A 20,965-nucleotide genomic window follows, 5' to 3' on the forward strand; every position below is an offset into this window, starting at 1 on the left:
TCCCGCTTGCTGCAATAGACGCGTGGATACGTCTGTGTTTTTTTTTTTAATTTCCCTTACGCACGTATCCGCGTCGTCGTAACTGGAATGGGGTTGAGATGGTGGTGTGCTCACTACGAGAGTGGCGGACTTCTCCTCTTGTACTAGGCACGCGGGGTCCACTCCCTCGTACTGCAAATCCTCAACCGACCCCTTCATCCCCGCCAACCCCTTTTTGCGTCGCAAACCCTTCTTTCATCCGTGCAGAGTCGTGCACGGGGGGGAAGTATGGCGTCGTTCAACCCCTCCTCCACTATAGCGTCCGCATGCACGAACTCTTTTTTCTCGGCGTCCTCTCCGCCCCCTCTGCATCTCGCTGCAACCGAGTAATGTGCAGTGGAGGACTCAACGTGAAATTTCGTTCCCTGCATCTGTGAGACGCGTGCATGATGACAAGTTTTATCCACCGAGTAGGACGCGGATTAAAACTTAACGGTTGCTGCATGTACTGCGTTTCAGTTTTCCACGATTTTTGTCTATGGTTACTCTTCGGTTACTCTAGTTTTAATTTGACGGGATATTAATTATGTCATCATGATAATTAGTAAACATTCCTAAGATTGATGATTGGTTTCCCGGTTAATTCCGCGTCGATTCATTTTTGGCGGACGACAGTTTCGGGCGCGTTCCAGCTCCCGTCTTCGGGTCCAAAACCCGAACCCTAACCCGAAGACGGGAGCTGGAACGCGCCTGAAACTGTCGTACGCCAAAAATGAGTCGACGCGGAATAAACCCGGAAACCAATCATATAATTTAACCACCACGTAACCCTCCGTCATCATCCTAAGATTGGTTTGACGCAGCTCTCTATTCCTATCTCCATTCCGCTAGCCATTTTATTGCGCCGTATTTCTCCTCAATTATATCCTTTATAACCTGTCCCGTGTAACTCCATGCGGGGCCGTCCTTTGCCCTTCTTCTCTTCCACCTGTCCTTCTACTATTGTTTTAATCAGGCCATCATGTCTCATACTCAAGATAGATGTCTTTATTCGGGCGAGGTTGAGACTAAAAAGCCCCTTCTTCCACATAAGTGTGTGATAATGTGGCCAACTAAATCGTCCTGTCTTCTCCTCAAGGTTTTAGATGAGTTCTCTTTTCTCCTACTCTTCTTAGTAGGTACTTCCTCATTACTTACTCGGTCGATCCATTTTATCGTCATTATTCTTCGGTAGCACTCCATTTCCAAAACTAAATTATCCTGTCTTCTCCTTAAGGTTTTTAGAAGGCTTCTCCTTTCACCCAAACTTATTAGCACTGCCCCATTGTTAACTCGTTTAATTCATTTTATCTTCATCATTTTTCGATGGTACCACATTTAAAATACTTCCACTCTTGACTGCTCTGCTGTTGTCAACGTCCAACCCTTGATTCTATAGAAAAATATGCTCCATATGAGGCATCTGATGAATTGCTTCCTTAAATCTATTACTGTATTCTCAACTGTGAGAAAATTCTGTTTTTTTGGAGGGAGGGAAGTCCTCTTCGCCTGCGCTATTCTACTAACTATTTCTTCCTCGCTTCGTCCGCCGTTGGTAATTCGACTTCCTTGCACGGAAAGAAATTTATTTGTTCTTCGTACAAATGCGTGATTGCTGCCTCAATATTTGTTGTGGAGACAAATCCATCATTAAATATAGAAGAAACTTTAGTTTCACAGAAAAAACTCGTCTGCAACGGTTGCAAATGCTATTTGTAACCTTGAATTTGTAACTCTTAGAAATGCATTTGTAAGGCAAGCAAATAGATTTGCGGTAATCGACAAGGGGAAGTGCATTTCTACCCTTTTCCATAAATGTAGCCTTTTTTCATTACTGCGAATTTATCTCTCAGTGAGATGCGTATTTTTATGTGTAAGTGGTCCGTCTGCAAAATCATCGTAGTCATCTATTAGCAAACCATGATGCCTTGCGCCCGCGATTCCGGTGATTAACGGAAGTGCTCTGGAGAGGAACTGGTCTTTCCCATTGCAGAAGCCTTCGCCTCACGTGTTCGCCGAGTAGAGCTGCAAGAATCTTCAAAAATCATTGCCTACGGTAAGTATTTGTTCTATATTTTTATATTTCCTTAAATATTATCTTCCGTTTGGTGAGCCAGTAAAAAAAGAAGGAAGCACCTAAATCAGTTTTCGTAGATTCACCATAGATTTCAACTTCCACCATAAATGCTTTTGGCTATACTTTTCATTACTTCGAAATATCGTGGTGTATTTAAGATTAGAACATTTTTTTGCATTTTATTTTCATCTGCAGTACACCGTAGGATAGAACAATAAGAATACTTTATTTAATAACAATTTTTGGATCGCTAAAGCCTACGTGTTCGTACAAAAGTGTTTAGTGTGACGATATACAATTAATAGCATCATTGAAATTGTGTTTATTTCAAGCATCCGGAGTTTTAATTATGAGTCTTGAGGAGAAGCTAAGGAGATGGGGGCTTAGCGAGGAAGCCGTAAAGACTTTTCAAGGTAACAAAGTAATTAAATTTGTTGTATTATTAGGTTTCCTCAGTGCGTGCTTTAATATTAGTATTCAATTGTACTTTTCGAGGCTTGTTTGGAATTGTAATATTGGCAGTAAACGTCATTCTCTTAATCAGAAGTTATCTTCAGCCTTGTTTTAGTTCACTTAAAAACTCATGAAAAAATACCAGTGTGTGAAGATGAGTGCGGGCCGCCATTTATATCGTGTAATAGCTAATGGAATTTTGTCATGGGTTTATTTAGAGCAGTGCATTACCGAGGACTTACTCGAGTTCATAGACGAACGGACTTTGGAGCTCTTGATGCCTTTAGTTGGGGATAGGCTCAGGTTCCGAATGAAAATGAGGAGCGAGGGAAAGAAAGAAACGGTTTGTATTTTGGTACTCTTCAAACTTGGAATTTGATTCTGTTTTATAGTAAATCAGCCTAAATTTGCCAATTTCAACGCTTATATGCTTGCTTTCAGGAGAGTACTGCGCTAATATCAGAGATAATCGACCCTTTTCCTGAGAGTACCCCACAGATATCAGACCCTATAAGTACAAACATTGTAGAAGGCACCTCAAACGATGTGTCAAACCAAATTCCTGACAACGGCCAAATTTCATGTAGTGGTAAAGTTATCAAATGAATAATTTTTTTTTAGCTTGTAGTGAATTTCAATATTCCTTTAATGACTATGACTTTCAGTTAAATTATTTTAACGCATTTTGCCAGTGATTGCAACCAATACGCTAAAATTATATATCTATAAACATCATTGTAATATTATTATTCAGTAAATGGCAACTTCTGTACATGAATGCTCATCTGCTAAGTATAGATATCAAATTCCATCTTATAAACATTTGCAAAATAGATCCCATTGTGTTTCAGATGTCCTGTAGATATGATTTAATCCATTTGTGTCGCCCATTTGAATGTTTACAATTACATTTTGAAGTTCATGGTATGTTTCAAAACCGTTTTGTCATGAATTGCTAGAAATGACTTCGAATTTTTCTCTACAGAACCTAGGGCAGAGATTATTGTGATTGGCAGAGATTTTTCTAAACCTGTTGAGGTGTCTGTGCACAACAAATTATATTTTGAGGAAGAATTGGTGAGTTTCACAAACCATTGTGCAGTGGCTAGATTTTTGATAGTTATTACATTATTTAATGCAAATCGTATTTACTATAATTGGCAAGGTAATAGTTTTATTTGGTTATACAAGTTTGTATCACTTTCCATAGGACCTTGAAAAAGTTCTGCTTTCTACCAGTGAGGGCAAAATTGTCCTAGGGACATACAAGAGTCTGGGACACCTAGACAAAAGGGCAAGAGATCTGTTGGCTGGGCGTATCATTGCTCATGAACTCAGAGATGATCTTGATAGAAGGTACTCCCCAATTTAGGTTTTATTTTTATGCACCCTAAACCCTTCACAGGTTTTTAAAGTCTTCAATGTTAATGGTGTGTACGGTTTGAAGCTGATTAACTTCTATGAATAGTATTGCCTTAAAATCATGCCAATTCTTGACTGTTAGTAAGTTGGGGATTTGCGCTTGTGTGTTATTAGTGTACCTTTGGTTACTTTACAGACTCTCGGCTGATAGACTGACCTATTTGGCAAATAGGATAGTGGAACTGTTCCCCACTGAAAGCAAGGTGAGTACAAGCTGGTGATCTGCAGAGCTAACTGGACAAGACATGTAACCTAATTAATTAATTTGAAGTTATTGCAGTCAAGCCTCTTTTCAATATGGATGGCAAGGATTTCAGAGTTACAAGTCTACTTGGTTACATTCCTTAAATGTTGTGCTTTACTTTCAAAAGAGAGTTAATGTCTATCTTGTGATTTTGCACTCAAACCATTCAACAGATTAATTATTTTAAATGTTTCATTTCCTTGTAGCTTTATGAAACTAAACAATATATATGTACATTTTCATTAGTTTTTTGTAAACATATATGTACATATATAGAAAATTATGGTGGTTATACAATCAATTACAGTCAACCCCTATAACTGATAAGCCATTATAAAGTGAAAATATATAAGTCTATGTTGTTACCCCATTGAATTCTTCAGATTGTCTATCTCCCCTCTTGGTATTCAATATTTGTCTCATGACTCTCCTCCATTTCCAACCAAATATTTTCACTCTCAAGAATATAATTATTTTATATTAATATAATTATTATTATAACTTTGCCATCTTCAGCCCTTGCTTATGCAAAGATTTTCTTTAATATTTCCCATTTTCCTTCTATTAGTGCTCTTTAACATCTCCATTCTCTTTGTAAGGGGTAATTTCCTTGAAGCTGTTCCTCTCAGCATGGTGTTGTCATTTCAGTGAGATAGTAATTCGAAGAATTTTTTAATGCTACTGTAAAATTACTTAAGGAATGAAAAACATTTTCAGGGTTGCTGGATATCGATCGACTCAAGAGGAGTGTGCGAGACTGGTAAAGGGAAATTATACTCTAAATGGTATAATACCCGCCGCTGCCATTCTAAGCTTGGCCTTATACCAGGGCGGAAAAGGGGTGAAAAAAGAGCACATGAAAGTTTCAGTCAAGGTAATGAAGGTAATGTTTTATATCTTAGTGTTAGGAATAACTTGTCATTTTGAAGGGTAATTTAAGAAATCTAAATGTTAGTAATAGCTGTTAGAGTTATTTTAAATTTCCTTTACTTAGTAACTTAGATAAAATAGCCATTATACATACATATATATATATTATTAGCATTTACAAATCTCAGTTCAGGGCAAGGAGCACATCATTTAAACTGACGGATGAATGAGGGTGTGGAGAGGTATATTAATAAATTATGCCAGTTGGAGAGTTATGCAGTGATTGATTGCTTTTAATTCAAGTACTCCAATTTTTAACAATTGTCAACCAATACTTGGACCCACACCAAGGCTCCATTATTGTTACTTTAATTTTTAAATAATATTTTGAGGCAGTCATCGTACAGTGTACAGAAATATATTTTCCATGTACTAATAGTTTCATTCCTTTACAGAATCTGAGGTGGATGATAGCCAAGATGATGATGACTCCCTCCAATGGCTGAAAAATAATGCTGAGCCCTGGGTTAAAGTTCAGGAATATTGGGAAAAAACCCATCAAATTAGACGTCGCTGCCTCCAAAGAGATGGGAAATCAGTCCATGAGTATATGAAAGGGTATCCTGCGTTACGCTTAGATAGAGGCTATATGCTGGTAAGTAATCCATATATTTCATCAAATTTTTGAGCTAAACTTTTATTTTATGAATAGTGTAGTTGGTGAGTTATTGATTTGCTATCAAAACTATTGCAGTTGGAGATTGACTTCACCTCCAAATTCCCCAATAGCTCCATGAGCTTATATGCTCTATGGCCAAGGCTTAGTAATTTTGTCCTGGAAAGGGTCTGCCTTAAAGGAGAGTTGAGGAAGGCACTTGATGAAGCAATTTCACCTGGTGAGTAGCAGAAAAGTATTAATTGTAAATTAGCACCTGACTTGCATAACACTAGGACAGATTATGTTTTATTCTATTTTCATGTAGAAGAATCTTCTTCATTTTCAGATGAAAGAACAGCTCTAGCTCTCTTGCATATGAGCAAGATTTTTCCCACTGTAAATGCCCGGAAGCAAACTAAATCAGTGCGAGAGTGGAGGCCATCAAAGCTCGAGGCTCAGGAAGCTTTTGTTTTACACGTAAAAGTAAGGAATCAATATTCACACTATATTCACCGAATAAATCTTATATTTCAATTTTTTATCTAATTGGTTGATGACATTTATTATGATAATACAGTTCAGATAGTAACTTTTAACAGAAATCTTACAAATTTTCTCAACCCTCAGGTTATTGGGGACCTGGAAACACAGCTTGAGCTGAGAAAGGATCGCCTACTGAATTTTGGCTGCCAGCTTCAACCTCTAGCAGCTGTGGTGGGACCTTCGTGGAGAGAGATACACCAGGCATTCGCCATCATTGGCCCCAAATACTTCGAGGTGGAAACTCCACTAAAGGCAGTGGATATCACATTCAAGGCATTTCATGCCTTGAATGCTCAGTACCCTCCTGAAGCCAGCCAAATTTGGCAGTTCATTCAAAGGGCAGTGTACGATATACCTCGTGATCGAAAATTTGAGCCTCACTTCAGCTTTGTAGAGACTCTGCTGCAAGATTTTAGTGCAGCAAGGGATTAAATTCCCTTATTATATTTATTTGTGTACATATTTTTCATTAAGATTTTATTTTCTGCTAGTGACTAGGTCTTTTTCTCTAATTCATAATGCCTGTATGTGATAAGTGTGGGGCAGAAATATCCACTATTCGTGGTCTGTTTGCTCACTACACGTTTGCTCATCCCATTGCTGACCATTATAGATGTGCAGAGAATGGCTGTTTTAGAGTATTCCACTCCCGAAACTCCTTTCGGAAACATCTACAAAAGGTACATAAATTTCTTCTTGAGCCAACAGAAATAGGTGACCAAATTCATAATGGACTTGTTGTAGACCAGGATGATGGTGATTATGAAGACATGCCAAATCTCAGCAATAATGCCTCTCATGATACTGCTCCTCAAACTAAAACCTTTTCTCAGGATTTCATAAATTCTCTCTTTTTTTGTGCTGATTCATTTGTATCCAAACTGTACAGTAATCCTTGCTTACCAAGGAATCACATCCAAACTATAATCGAGGATGTGGAAACCTTTCTTGGTGGGGGTTTCTTGGAGCTTTTAAGAACTAAAGTGACTAATTCATTAAGGCTATCTAACTGCGATGAGGGAGAAACAGAAGAAGTGCTGAAAATGTTTCAAGCTTTGGAATCTCCATTTAAACATTTGAGTACAGAACATCACCGCCTGAAGCACTTTAAAAACACTGGTAATTATATTCCACCAGAATCATATTTAATAGGCCACACTTTCTGCAGTAAAGCCTCAAAGACTGGAGGTAGAGGTGAAATGGCAGCAAAACATTTTCACCTCTTCAAGATTTTGTTTTCCTAGCTTAATGTTTGTTGTAGCCTACTATATTTTACTAAATACTATTTTATTAATCTCAATAATCATTATTTAATCAAATTTAATTATTTATGATAATAATTGAACGGTAGACTTCAGTTCATAAAGTGTTTATTTCATTTTATTTCACCTTTAAAGGTAACTTTGTTTTGAAATTGCGATCAATTGGGAAAACATTTGTTATTTCTTCTGAAATTCAAGAGGCAGACCTATTGTGGTATGAATCTCATCTCTTTCACATACTCATGAATGCGCCCATTTTTATGCGTCGTCGATGCGTCACTGCCATGTAAACCGCGTTGCCATTTCCGATGATATTTCTACAAAATCATCATCTCATCTCCATCTAGTGTCATTTTTTTGGATAGAAAAAAATGTAAATATTTTGGTTTAAGTACTCATATATTGGAATTATAGGATCCCGATATTCATTCAGTGTTTTTTTTATTTTGCTGTACCTTCAAAGTTAATTTTGTGATTAAAAAATGATCAATTGGGCACACTTTTGTTTACTTCGAAATTCAATCAGCTATGCATATTAATTTTTTCATCGCAGTTAAAACATTTTCATCCAATCTCTGGAATATACGAGTAATGGTGCATTCGTCTCTCCCCAAAACTTTTCATTCTCCCAACATAACATATTGATCTAATTCTGAATATTCAAGCATTATTGAGTTGCAAAACTGTAAAATTAAATATTTCCTATTCCATAAACATTAAATAAAGGTTTATCACAGCCAGTGGCGGATCCATGACATGGAAAATGTGGGGGGCGCTAGGATTACGATTCTATCTATTGTAAATTGAATACCTAAGGGGGGGGCCTAGAGGCCCCCTTGCTCCTCTCTGGATCTACCACTGGCTTGTAACATACAAAAAGCGTGTAAAATTGGCCCTAAGTTTAGAGCTAATTTGTATTTCAACTCGTTAAAAAGGTAAATATGTATGAAAATATAACTAAACACTTTTGCACAAAGTGGTAACCCCCAAATACCTCGATTTTATCCAGTGTGTGTTTAGACCGACCGAGTTTGGGGGGGCTATAGCCTCCTTAGCCCCTCCCCCCTATAGATCCGCCACTGATCACAGCCTCGATTTCATTCTTAAGTCATTGCAAGGTCAGACGATGCCGTAAAAAGCGAAACCAAAGTCTAACTTAGTGGAAATGCAATTTTGACTTCCTATAGAAAGTAACCTTAATATCGAGGACATTCATTTCCTTCAGCTAAATTCAGTTTCATTAAGGATGGCTTTTAAATAAACGTCACGAAACTCTACGCCCTGGATAGAGGCAGCCTACCCAGGCGGGACTCGAACCCGCGGCCTATTTCCTGTCAGGAAAAGACTTCACCCCGCCGCCACTTACGGTACTTTATAGATGATAACTTCTGAACGACACGAAAAGAAACATGTGAAGCATATTATGATCAGAAATTCCAATTAATGGTAGTAAAACCATTTTCATGTGACAACTAAAAGGTTACTGTCCATTGGACAGACGAAAATTGATACGTACTACAGGTAAAGGACTTGTTGTAATGTACCTAACAGCTGATCATCAACACGAAATCAAGACTAATGACGCAAAATTCGGTCTAAATCGTTTAAATTGAAAACAGGAAAAGCAGCAGTGATTGACTCTAACGGAAAAGGATGTTTACTTCGAGGCTGACGACGGAAGTTCGAAAGAAAACAGCGTTTTATGGGCCGTGAAGATCATCTTGAGAGGGTAAATAATGACGGAAATTTCCTTAGCAGCATCATAGCCGGCGGAGACATGTAGGTTTACGGTTCTGACGTCGAGATGAAAGCCCACTCATCACGGCGCATTGAAGAAAGTTCTCCGAAACAAAAGAGGTCACGTCGTTCAAGGTCATGTTGACTTGTGTTTTCTTCGATTACGAGGGAGAATTTTCGTCATGAATTCTTTCCGCAAGGTCAGTCTACCGATCTCTCTAAGTATTTCGGAAGTTTGGTGATGATTGAGTGAAAGCGATTCAAGAGAAGACCAAAACTTTGGCACAGAGGCCAAATGTGCTACGAGGGCTCCCCATCCTATTCAACACTAGTCTTCCCGGAATATGCGCGAATGATTCTACTAAACCCGATTTGGCCCTTGTTGACTTTCATAGTCTCCAATGTAATTTCTCTCTCAGGCGACAGTAGTTTGACTGAACAAGGTTCTAGAAGGAAAATCACTTTAGAAGATACATCGTTCCTGCACAACCGGTCTTTTTCTAAGAAAAAATTACTTGTTCAAAATCCGTTCCATCACCTAAAAATTTGAGGTACTATAATTCACGTAGGGAAGGTCCTTGTCAATACTAGTCTTCATCTCCGATTTTAAAATTTTACCTCAGTATTTTCTCGTATGCAAAACTTATACATTCGAGCTATGGATAATTGTTAATGAAGTTCTGCTCTACGTATTCTATAATATCAATATGATAGCCCAAGAAATTTGTGTCGAAGTAAAAACAAAAGCTATGCAGAGGGTAAGCTCCGTCGCTTCAACGTACCTCCCTCAAAAGATACCTGAAAAATCACTTTCCGAGTTCTTTCAACATCATACACATTACCGGAATAGTAATCTGCAAACGCATTTGAATTAACTCAATCATTGCTTCTTATAAAATACTGCACCAGGTATTCGATTTCGATTAAATCTAAAATAGAGTTTTAATATTTAAAGATCAAGGAAATCGATGTCGAGCCTTTTCTTCGAGACAGTCTTCGAGTTTCGATACAAACTAGATTTTCCAACATTGATCATGACCATTTCGTTTGCACTCAACAGCGTCATTACAGGTATCATCCGTTCCATGTGAAAGACTTTATCTAAGACCGGGAAAAATTATAAAGGCTCTCGATCATCAAGAAACCTGTAAACCTTTCTTAAAAATTTTATTGTAGTCGAATGGCTCCTTCATGGTTGGTGATCTTAAAACTTCAATGTGGGTGCACTTGTAAATGTTTACTTCTATTAATTTAATCATGTATTCCAAGTATATTTTTGGGACTTTTTTATTCAATAAATAATGGTGCATCATGAGTGTTTTTCGAATTAAATAAAAATCATTTTTGTACGAACAGTATTTATTTTCAAAAAAGAACAGACAATGTTTTCGATCAATCGACATTTTGGTTAAAATTTCGATTTTTTTGAAAAGTCGAGCCTTTTATTCTTATCAAAAGTCGATTGCTCGAAAAATCGATTTTTACTGACATTTTTCCATCACAAGGTGGATTGAGGTTTTTTTGAAGACGGAACCTAACCAGAAAACAGCCAGTGTAACCGGAAGCATGCATTTTACAAAGTATGCGTGGGTGAGGTATCCAGATAATATCAGTATTATTTTGCTTGAACGAAAAATTATAAAATAAAAAAGCGACACGCTCATCATACCAAATTCACCGTCTATCATTCATTAAATATGCTTGGTCCCAACGACTGCTAGGAAAAATTTGCGAAAAATTAAGTTTTTTTTTAACTTTATGCCAAATTATACGCCAAAATTACCACATGATTCTCATGAGAAGCCAACAAAATTAGGTAACATCATAATGAATCGCTAACACGACACAACTCAACAAAGTACACCCGAAAAAGTTCATGAGGTACATAAATGAAAGATAAGACAAATACTGGCCTATTTTTGGTCCCATTGATAAACTTATAGCTACAGCATAAGGATTGTGTTTCTGATGGTTATCCCTCCAACAGGCAATAGCCGCTGAGGTCACTCAAAGCTCCAAAATTGGATTTGTATCAATGATATTTAAATGCTTAATTTTTTTAAAGAGCATATTAATATATATTCAAAGCTGCCTAAATCACTAAGCTCAACTCTATCGTTTCAGTTTTTTCATTAGAATTGCATCATATCGTAGTGGGGGGGGCTTAGGAAGTAAAGCTTCGCGGTCATTTCGTACACGAAACATGATTGCCGAAAGGAGACTTTTTTCAAATTCAGGTTGCTTCCGTGCGATTGCAATGCGACCATTTATACCCGCGACAGGCAACACTCCTCTCCGTTACAGCATCCCAATTTGTGCGATACTCGGGCCAAATTATCCGTGAAAGTGTTCCTTTCATTTCTTCCCACCGGTCCGAGTTTTCCCCGGGAACAAAAGAGGCTATGGCGGGCGTGCGCTCCGGAATACAAGGCGCCATCATCGCACAAAACGCGGGGAAATCCGAATTTTTTTATTCAAGTGGCGCCAACTCCGCGGAAGAACCTTTCTCACGAGCTCCAATTTCAAATGAAACGCGCTCACAATTTCCGTGATTAAAACGTCCAGTCGGGAAATTGCGGAAAAAAATATTCGTGCGATGAAATAAACGCAACATCGTGATACACGGACGTGAGCGGTCCGTTCGCTTGACTAAGGATGCGTGCTCGATCACGCGGAAAGAGCTTCATTGATTTTAACGCTGAGTCGGAGATGATACGAATTTGCGATGACATCTCTAATGCTGGATAACCTGGGATATGAAAGAGTGCTTCTTTTAAAACAAAAACACATGACGAATGTGCACGGTTACAAAAGTATTCCAAGACATGAAAATATTCCTCTCGAGTTAACTCCGTGTTTAACTTTAGATCGACACTTAATACGGTTGCGATATTTTTTGAGGTTAGGTTGGTGAATGAAATGAATTATCTACAACATCGGGTAATAACTATTGTACTATTTGCGATAATATCTCTAATACCGGATAACATGAGCTATCAAAGATCGCAAAAAAAACACGCACTTGACGAGTCTCCATGGTTAACACTTTTCCGAGGCGTAAAAATATTCCTCTCGAGGTTAACTCCAAATTTAATTTTAGATGAACAATAAATAAGGTAGCTATAATTTGTTGAGGTTAGGGTAATGGCAGAGGATAAAAATGTCAATTTGACATGACATACCAATTAACAATACGGTGGGAGAACAGAGAAGGAGAACAGCTAATGCGACGAACTTTGTTATTTATGCTAGTTAAATAAGGCAAACTTGTGCTTGAATTATCATTTTAATTAAATTTTGGAAGCACTCTTGAGTGAAATATTCTAAGATAATGATCCCTTATAAATGGTATTGATGAAGAAGTGTTGTAATATTACATTTCCCTAACATTTGTCTTTGTATCCCTGATGATGGAGTACATTCAACTTCAAAACGTTGGCATAGCATAATTTGTGATCAACTCACACGGAGTATCGATATTTTAGATTGAATTAAATTAAATCCATAAACATATCGTTTACATCTCCTATGTAGACATGCATTTACGAGAGAAGAAGATTAATTAGGGCTATCTGCTAAGCATATTAATATATATTCAAACAAAATAGACATAACGCTGTTAAAGTGGGGCTGCAAGATGATCGAAAATAACGCAGAGCTGCACCTTGGATCTGTTGACGCTAAGAGAATCACCGGTATAACTGTTGACTACGGTAAATATAGATGATGTGAAAAAATTTAGAATCGGAAATAAAATATTTTCCTCGCAGATTTTTTAGCTCTGGTCGATCTCGCTCCAACATTCCCCCGTCCCGAAAACATCCATTTCTACTTCCATTTACCCAGTTAAATAACACAAAAATAACACCATCCCAAACAGGAATGGTGTTTTAAAAGATGAATACTTAAGAGAGTGAGTCTGATTTAGATATACCTAAGATAAAGAATGCTTAATATTTTGCATGTCTTTCCGAACGCGCTCCTTTTGAATACAGAGTTCTTGACACCATTTCCTATCGGAATAAAACTTCAAGGCATCAATCCCCAATGAGCGATCCAAAAGGATGTCGCAAGGTCAGTGTTGGAAATGACACCATTCTGACGTTCACTTGTTGACTTGGGGTTCTCCGTACATCTGAAAAGATATTCCCGATCAGTTCTGAGTAAGCAGTTGGTTTTCGTTTAGACCAAGGGGACTGCATAGAGGAGGCCCATTTCCATCCCATAAAAGGCTAATTTCCGTTGCCACTTCGGTCGCTTTTTAATCGGTTTTCAAAAATATCCGCGACTCGTCGATGAGTGCAATGCGATCCACTTTTTTCCCCAATATTTTGCCGCATAATTTTTGTAATTGCGAGGAATAGCATTGAAAAGTAACACGAATTTGATAGACCACATCATCATGTACATAAAATTCGGTTGACACCCTTAATTATACAATACTTCCCCATGAAACTCGGATCACTTTTTCGTCAGTGACACGAGTGGCGACTTTTGTAAACCCATTTAAATGCGCGGTGGGTGACAACACATTTAGAGGACGACTTGAGGACCCTCTTTTGAAATATTCGTGGTTTGGACACTGTCCTCATCGAGGGGCATGCGGCTTCAGAAAACTTTCACCAAATGCTTGACGGCCATTATCCTAGGCAAGTAAAATGCATTAATACCTTAAAGGGACGAATCACTTCCGGTCGTATTTTGTCTTTTTTCCCAATGTATAATTTGTTTTAAGCTTTCACTATCACCCTGACATTTTTCAGGATAAGTAATGCACATATTTTACCTCAAAAATGAGGTTAAAATATTTCATATTTAATTTACCGCTAAATTTTGATAAGGATAAGTCACCAATTTACGTACTAGGTCGGTGATTCCAGGAATGATCGAAATCCGGATTCGAGTACAGGTCTAGGCGAATGATTTTTTTTCATTGTGGAATTTTCGCACGATTTGCCCATTGCGAATAACTCAGAAAAACAGCCTCTTTGAATAAATTCCGGCGTTACGGCTTGCGTAGAAACGGACACACAGTTCACATTCAAAAAGATATCATTCAGATACAGATATTTTGAATCTAATAGCGAAGAATTAATTTCCTCCAAACACAATCTTTCGAGCTTTATAAGCAGACGGTTTGGCATGAGTGTCACGACGGCTGAAGGCTAACGTTTCACCTGCGACAAGATCTAATGAATATTCTGCCAAGAGTCTCACCGTCATCCTTCGCAAAAGGTTCAAAGCTTCCTGTAACACGGCGATGACTCATTCAGAGATACCGGCAGGAGAGGAACAGGTCGATGGTCTACGAGAATAGAAGGCGGGAGAAGAATACGGCGTATAGGATTTCCCGGATTGCTTCGTTCGAAGAATTCCCTTATCTCAACTATTGTATTGTCACCCACACGAATATATCGAAAGAGGATCCTCAAGTCGGCTTTTAGACGTGTTGTCACACACCGCGCATTGAAATCGGTTTACGTAAGTCGCCACTCGCGTCGCTGATGGGCAAAGTGATCAGAATTCCACGGAGATTTTTTTTAATCAAGGTTGTGAACGAAAATTTGTATTCCTGGTGATGTGATGAAACAAATTCAGAATTTTTCAATGCCATTCCGTGCAATTGCAAATGCTTTGCTGAAAAATCTATCTAATCTAATCCACATGCTACCCCACAAACCGCCAATAAGGCTAGTGGCAGGGGGTGATAGGATAACAGCCATTTGGAAATTATCAAACGAAATTGCGACTGGTATTTATTAATGTTCTTTATGGTTCGGGGGAAAAACGAATTCCCATATCTATCCGTTCGGCAAAATATCTCTCTCAATTTATCGCTTCTGTCGGACGTGGAAATATAGTGGTGCTCCAATCTTAAATTCACCGCGTTGCTCTTAAAGATTTCCATTCTCAATTGTTCAAGCAATCTAAGCCTAGCGCGCAGCCTCCGAGGCTCCAACGGCTCCCAGCCTAATTCGCTTAACATCTGGGTAACGCAGTCTGTACGCCCGCAGCAGTTTTTGACGAACCGTGCAGCCCTCCTTTGTATTTAATTAAGTTCGCGGATTAAGGCTTTCTGCACCGGATCCCATACGCTCGCAACATATTCAAGGTGCGGTCAGATGAGAGCGAAATAGCACCTTTCTTTTACTTTCTCATCCGAAAATCTTCCCTCAATAAGCTTGACGAATCCTAATTTCTTCAGGGCTATGCCGCAAATATTCCTGAAAATATTTCAAACTAGCAGGCCAATCGGCGTTTCTCGGGATAGATAATAGGTACCCAGGGAAGTGGGAAACTTTGAACTTGGATTTCATGATCATATAGGATTTTTAGGTTTTCTCTTTGAGCATGTCGAGAGGTGTGCCTACCCGTCAGGATGTCCAGCCGCAGAACCTGTATGGCGTGACGTAACAAACCGTAATTAGAGAACGATGGAAAGAACACGTTGGACGCAAGCGAAAGTAGCACTACGGGGTTTGGTAGAATGAGATTCACTTGTATACTAACTTAGATCGCAATCCGTGCAGCAGTATGGAAGCACATAGCAAACAGACACACAGAGATCTTTTATACATATAGATAAGCAGAGCGCACCGCACTTATCGCCGCACCGTGTTGTGTACACTTTTGAAAACCGAATAAAATACACCCGAGGTGGCAACGTAAATGTATGGGATCTAATGGGATCTACATCTACGAGGTCATTCCAAACCAGGAATGCAGCACTCGTCTTAACCTTAATCAGACACACCCTCGCTTGCCGGACATAGGTCAAGCATCAGGTGCGAATTTAGGGGGGTCACAGGGATCATAACCCCCCCAAATATTATCTATTTTTTTCTAATGGTTCAATATTTTTTGTATACTCCTTCAGGAGTAAACGAAGTTTATGTGCAAATGCATGCCAGCAAGTTCCAAATGTGAGAGAAGTGCGGTATAATATGGTATATGTATTTGGAGTAGGCAACCGACAGCTGAGGTCATTTGCGCCATGAAGGAAGAGTATGGAGGGAAGGGTGGAGAGAAACTCGGCGTCCGAATTAGCCCACGAAATATCCCCTACGTAACATTCAAACAGGAATCAGGCAGTCTCCGAAAATTCTCTGCCACCGCCGGGATTTGAACCCGAACCTACCGGGTGGGAAGCCAACACTCTAGGCACCACACCAACCCGATCCCCGTGAGAGAAGTTTGAGTTCTATTTATCGCAGAGTTTACAACTCCGTACTGTAAAAACACCCCTCTCTATTGGGGAATATTACATACCCCCAGAACAAGCCCCCCCCCCCAATTTTGAAGCTGAATCCGCCCCTACCACGCACTCACACTTAAAAAATATGAAATGGGGCCTCCTATAAGCAGTCCCCTCGGTAACTCATAGGTTTAAATGCCACGATGGATTAACCCAGAATAGGTGTCCGAGAATCTATATATAATAACGAGTCGATTGGGCGCTTGAATTCATCAAGCGGGTAATTAGGGGGGGTGGAAACATAGTTGTGTCACATATTTTCGAGTCATGTGCCCATAAGTGGTTTAATATTCAAAAATTTCCCCGCCGTTTTTTTAAAAGGGTAAGGAACTAAATTTTTCACTGTTAGAAATATTTGTTATTTTCAATATGATTTTATTTGACGGATAATTGATTCTTTGATCCATTAAGTTAACCATTGACACATAATCGGAATAAGGTTTTAAAAATTTCAAGAGAGTGTTGATTATGTGGTTATTTTTCAACTGTTAAAGTCCATAAACATTGTGATAAGCCACTCTTGAAAATACAACGCAGATTCTTTAGATAAATATATAAAGGTATTCCACTTGCAAAACGAATGTCCATAATGCAGTTTGTAAAATACTGAATTGTAACGATTCCCCAAATTTCTTTGCTACTAAAAAATAGTTATTGTCAAGATATTCCAATTTGAAAAAAATAGCTTTGGTATATTTGCTATCATTATCGTATCGAATTATCAAGTATACTGTATTGAAAATTCGCAATCCTGTTCCAGTCTTCGATCATCAACCCTAAATTTCCTGGTCAACTATGTACGTGGATAGAAAATCCTGTATGTAATAACGATTCGATATATTTTAAGAAAAAGCATATTCAATATATATAGATCGTGAGACTACGCGCAAAGCATATTTCCATTGGGCATTGTGAGGAAGACCAAGATGTACCCATTCACCAAATTTCATTGGTCCAACGGATACACTAATCAAGTTATGCCAATTTAAATATTTGCTAAAATAATCAAATCGATTTTTCAATTATACTGACATCTGTACTGTTAAATCCGCAATGCTATTGGTTTAACTTCCAGTGTATGGGTATCTACTACATAATTCCTGGTCAACTATGTCCTTGGATGTAAAATCCTACATGTAATAGCAATTCGATATATTTTAAGAAAAAGTAAATTCGATTTATATCGAACGTGAGACTATAAACAAAAAATATTTCAGTTGGGCATTGTGAGGAATACCAAGATGTACCCATTTACCAAGTGTCATTGGTCCAACGTAAATACTAATCATGTTATGCCAATTCGCGTATTTGCTACAATTATGGAATCGATCTTTCGATAAAACTGCAATCTGCACTGTAATATCCGCAATGCCGTGGATTTTAATTCCATTTAATAGAAATCTTCTCTATATTTCCTGGTCAACTATGTCCTTGGATGTAAAATCCTATATGTTATAGCAATTCGATATATTTTAAGAAAAAGTAGATTCGACAAATATCGAACGTGAGACTAAACATAAACAATATTTCAATTGGGCATTGTGAGGAATCCCAAGATGTACCCATTCACAAAATTTCATTGGTGCAACGTATATACTAATCAAAATATGCTAATTTCAGCATTTGCTATAACTATCAAATCGATCTTTCGATTATACTGACATCTGTACTGTAAAATCCGCAACGATATTGATTTTATTTCCACGATATGGTCATCTTCTATATAATTGCTGGTCAACAATGCCCGTGGGTGTAAAATCCTAAATGTTATAGCTATTCGATATAATTTGTGAAAAAGCAGATTCGATATGTATCGAACGTGAGACTACATGCAAAACATATTTCCATTGGGCAATGTGAGGAATACCAAGATGTACCCATTCACCAATTTTCATTGGTCCAACGTATTTACTAATCCAGTTATACCAATTTGCGTATTTGCTAAAATAATCGATTCGATCTTTCGATTATACTGAAATCTGTAATGTAAAATCCGCAATGACATTTTTTTAATATCCAGTCTATGGTCATCTTCTATATAATTGCTGGTCAACAATGGCCGTGGGTGTAAAATCCTATATGTTATAGCAATTCGATATATTTTAAGAAAAAGTAGATTCGATATATATCGAACGTGAGACTAAACATAAACAATATTTCCATTGGGCAATGTGAGGAATACCAAGATGTACCCATTCACCAATTTTCATTGGTCCAACGTATTTACTAATCCAGTTATGCCAATTTCCGTATTTGCTAAAATAATCTATTCGATCTTTCGATTATACTGACATCTGTAATGTAAAATCCGCAATGAAATTTTTTTTATATCCAGTCTATGGTCATCTACTATATAATTCCTGGTCAACAATGCCCGTGGGTGTAAAATCCTATATGTTATAGCTATTCGATATAAATTGTGAAAAAGCAGATTCGATATATATCGAATGTGAGACTACATGCAAAACATATTTTCATTGGGCATTGTGAGGAATACAAAGATGTACCCATTCACCAAATTTCATTGGTCAAACGGAAACACTATTGAAGTTATGCCAATTAACGTATTTGCTATAATAATCGAATCGATTTTTCGATCATACTGACATCTGTAATGTAAAATTCGCAATGTTTTTTGTTTAATTTCTGGTCTATGGGTATCTACTATATATTTCCTGGTCTACTATGTCATTAGATGTAAAATCCTATATGCTATAGCAATTCGATATATTTTAAGAAAAAGTAGATTCGATATATATCGAGCGTGAGACTATTTACAAACCATGTTTCCATTGCACATTGTGAGGAATACCATGATGTACCAATTCACTAAATTTCATTGGTTCAACGTATACACTTATCATTTTATGCCAATTTGCGTATTTGCTATAAAAATCGAATCGTACATTCGACTATACTGCCACCTGTATTGAAAAATTCGCATCCTATTGATAACCCCTCCATTCTAGGGCCATACCCTTATCCCTCTCTTCTCTACTATCCCCGCTTTCAAAATTTCGACTATGTTCTTATATTGGTGACGTATATAGGGCGATGCGTGTATTTCTTACGGGGAGCTAATACAAAATGATATAATTTCATATTGATATATCATCGTTAGGAAACAATACTCATCTAAATAGTTAATGTGTACGCATAATTCATTTCTTCCCTTACATATTGTTATAATTTTTATCCCCGTAACTATGTAAATAGGTCTGAAAAATGGCTCAATCGAATGCAACCTTTTATCGATCATAACTTCGACTGTAATCGCTCGATTCGCTTGATTTAACTTTTGTCGAAGAAAAGACATTAACAGTAGTATTATATATGACTTTCACATTCATGCCTTGATTTAGAAAAAAGTTATTAGCGATTTAAGCGTAACCAAGGAGATTGGTATCGATATAACTCACACATGAATCGATCGATCGGAATGGTCATCATTGCAAAAGTTGACCATTTTATTAATATTATTACTCTGAAAATTTCATTTCTCTAGCTTAAACGGTTGCTAAGATATTCAAGATTGCATGCTCCACAAAAAAATGGCGACAATGATTTTTCGCGTGCAGGACATTTTTCGGAATTTAATTATTAATTAACGAAGAGGGATACGGAGAAAGTGAGCTCAAACGTGAGGATACGAAGTACCCTCTAACGGTTTTTCCAGAAGAGTCCAAATTTTCATATGGCACATGTCTCAAGGCTGAAATCCGAGTTTGAAAATTCGCCCATCACGACAATGTTAAATCGAAATCGTTTATTCCTCGGAATTGTTTCGACATATGAAAATTCCAAGATAGCCAAAAAATCAACCAAAAAATTCTCTACCAAATAAGTCAAGGAAAATGTCGTACGATTATTGAAAGTTGGTCAAAAAAATTCCTAAACTTTTTCCATAAGAAAAGCATAGAAAACGTTCAAAAAATAATAAAAAATACTGAATATCAATTTGTCGCTATGGCAACTATACCAAAAAATCGATCAAAAAATCTACTTTATGTCCATTGATTATCATGTTCCTCAAACGTTTAAAAACATAGAATGAAAGCGAAAAAGTTTTAGTCCCATAAGGCTCCCATGTTAATTCAAGTCGATATATCTCGAAAACTAATCGACTTTTTCAAGTTTTCAGATTTTTTCTCCCGATGAATTTTTTTTTTACTTTTGCGTCCAATAAGCCAAATACCCACACCTATCACAGTTTGGGCTGCGAATATTGATGAGTCAGTCAGTGGCATATCGATTTGCCATTATATATTAGCTTAAAATCCCCTAACGACCACTCATTCATTCATTCATTCATTCACGTATACAAATGTTTGGGGTGAACGAGACGAGATATGGCAAAAAGTCTAATGAAGACCCCCTCTAAAATTGTCTGAAACCCCAGGAAAAATTATGAAAACACTAAATTTAC

The 20,965-nt window shown here is 37.6% G+C and overlaps 1 protein-coding gene across 1 annotated transcript; it reads left to right on the plus strand.

The window, feature by feature from the left end:
• Positions 1 to 2,364: 2,364 nt before the first annotated feature.
• LOC124162976 lies at positions 2,365 to 7,479 on the plus strand. Its single transcript, XM_046539755.1, has 11 exons — positions 2,365 to 2,508; positions 2,767 to 2,891; positions 2,990 to 3,137; positions 3,534 to 3,625; positions 3,759 to 3,904; positions 4,107 to 4,173; positions 4,932 to 5,097; positions 5,540 to 5,739; positions 5,839 to 5,980; positions 6,089 to 6,225; positions 6,370 to 7,479. Exons 1-11 carry the CDS (start codon positions 2,445 to 2,447, stop codon positions 6,715 to 6,717), a joined length of 1,635 nt encoding a protein of 544 aa, XP_046395711.1. The 5' UTR covers positions 2,365 to 2,444; the 3' UTR covers positions 6,718 to 7,479.
• The last annotated feature ends 13,486 nt before the right edge of the window (positions 7,480 to 20,965 follow it).

This window comes from Ischnura elegans, chromosome 7 (assembly GCF_921293095.1).
Source record: "Ischnura elegans chromosome 7, ioIscEleg1.1, whole genome shotgun sequence".
Classification (NCBI taxonomy): domain Eukaryota; kingdom Metazoa; phylum Arthropoda; class Insecta; order Odonata; family Coenagrionidae; genus Ischnura; species Ischnura elegans.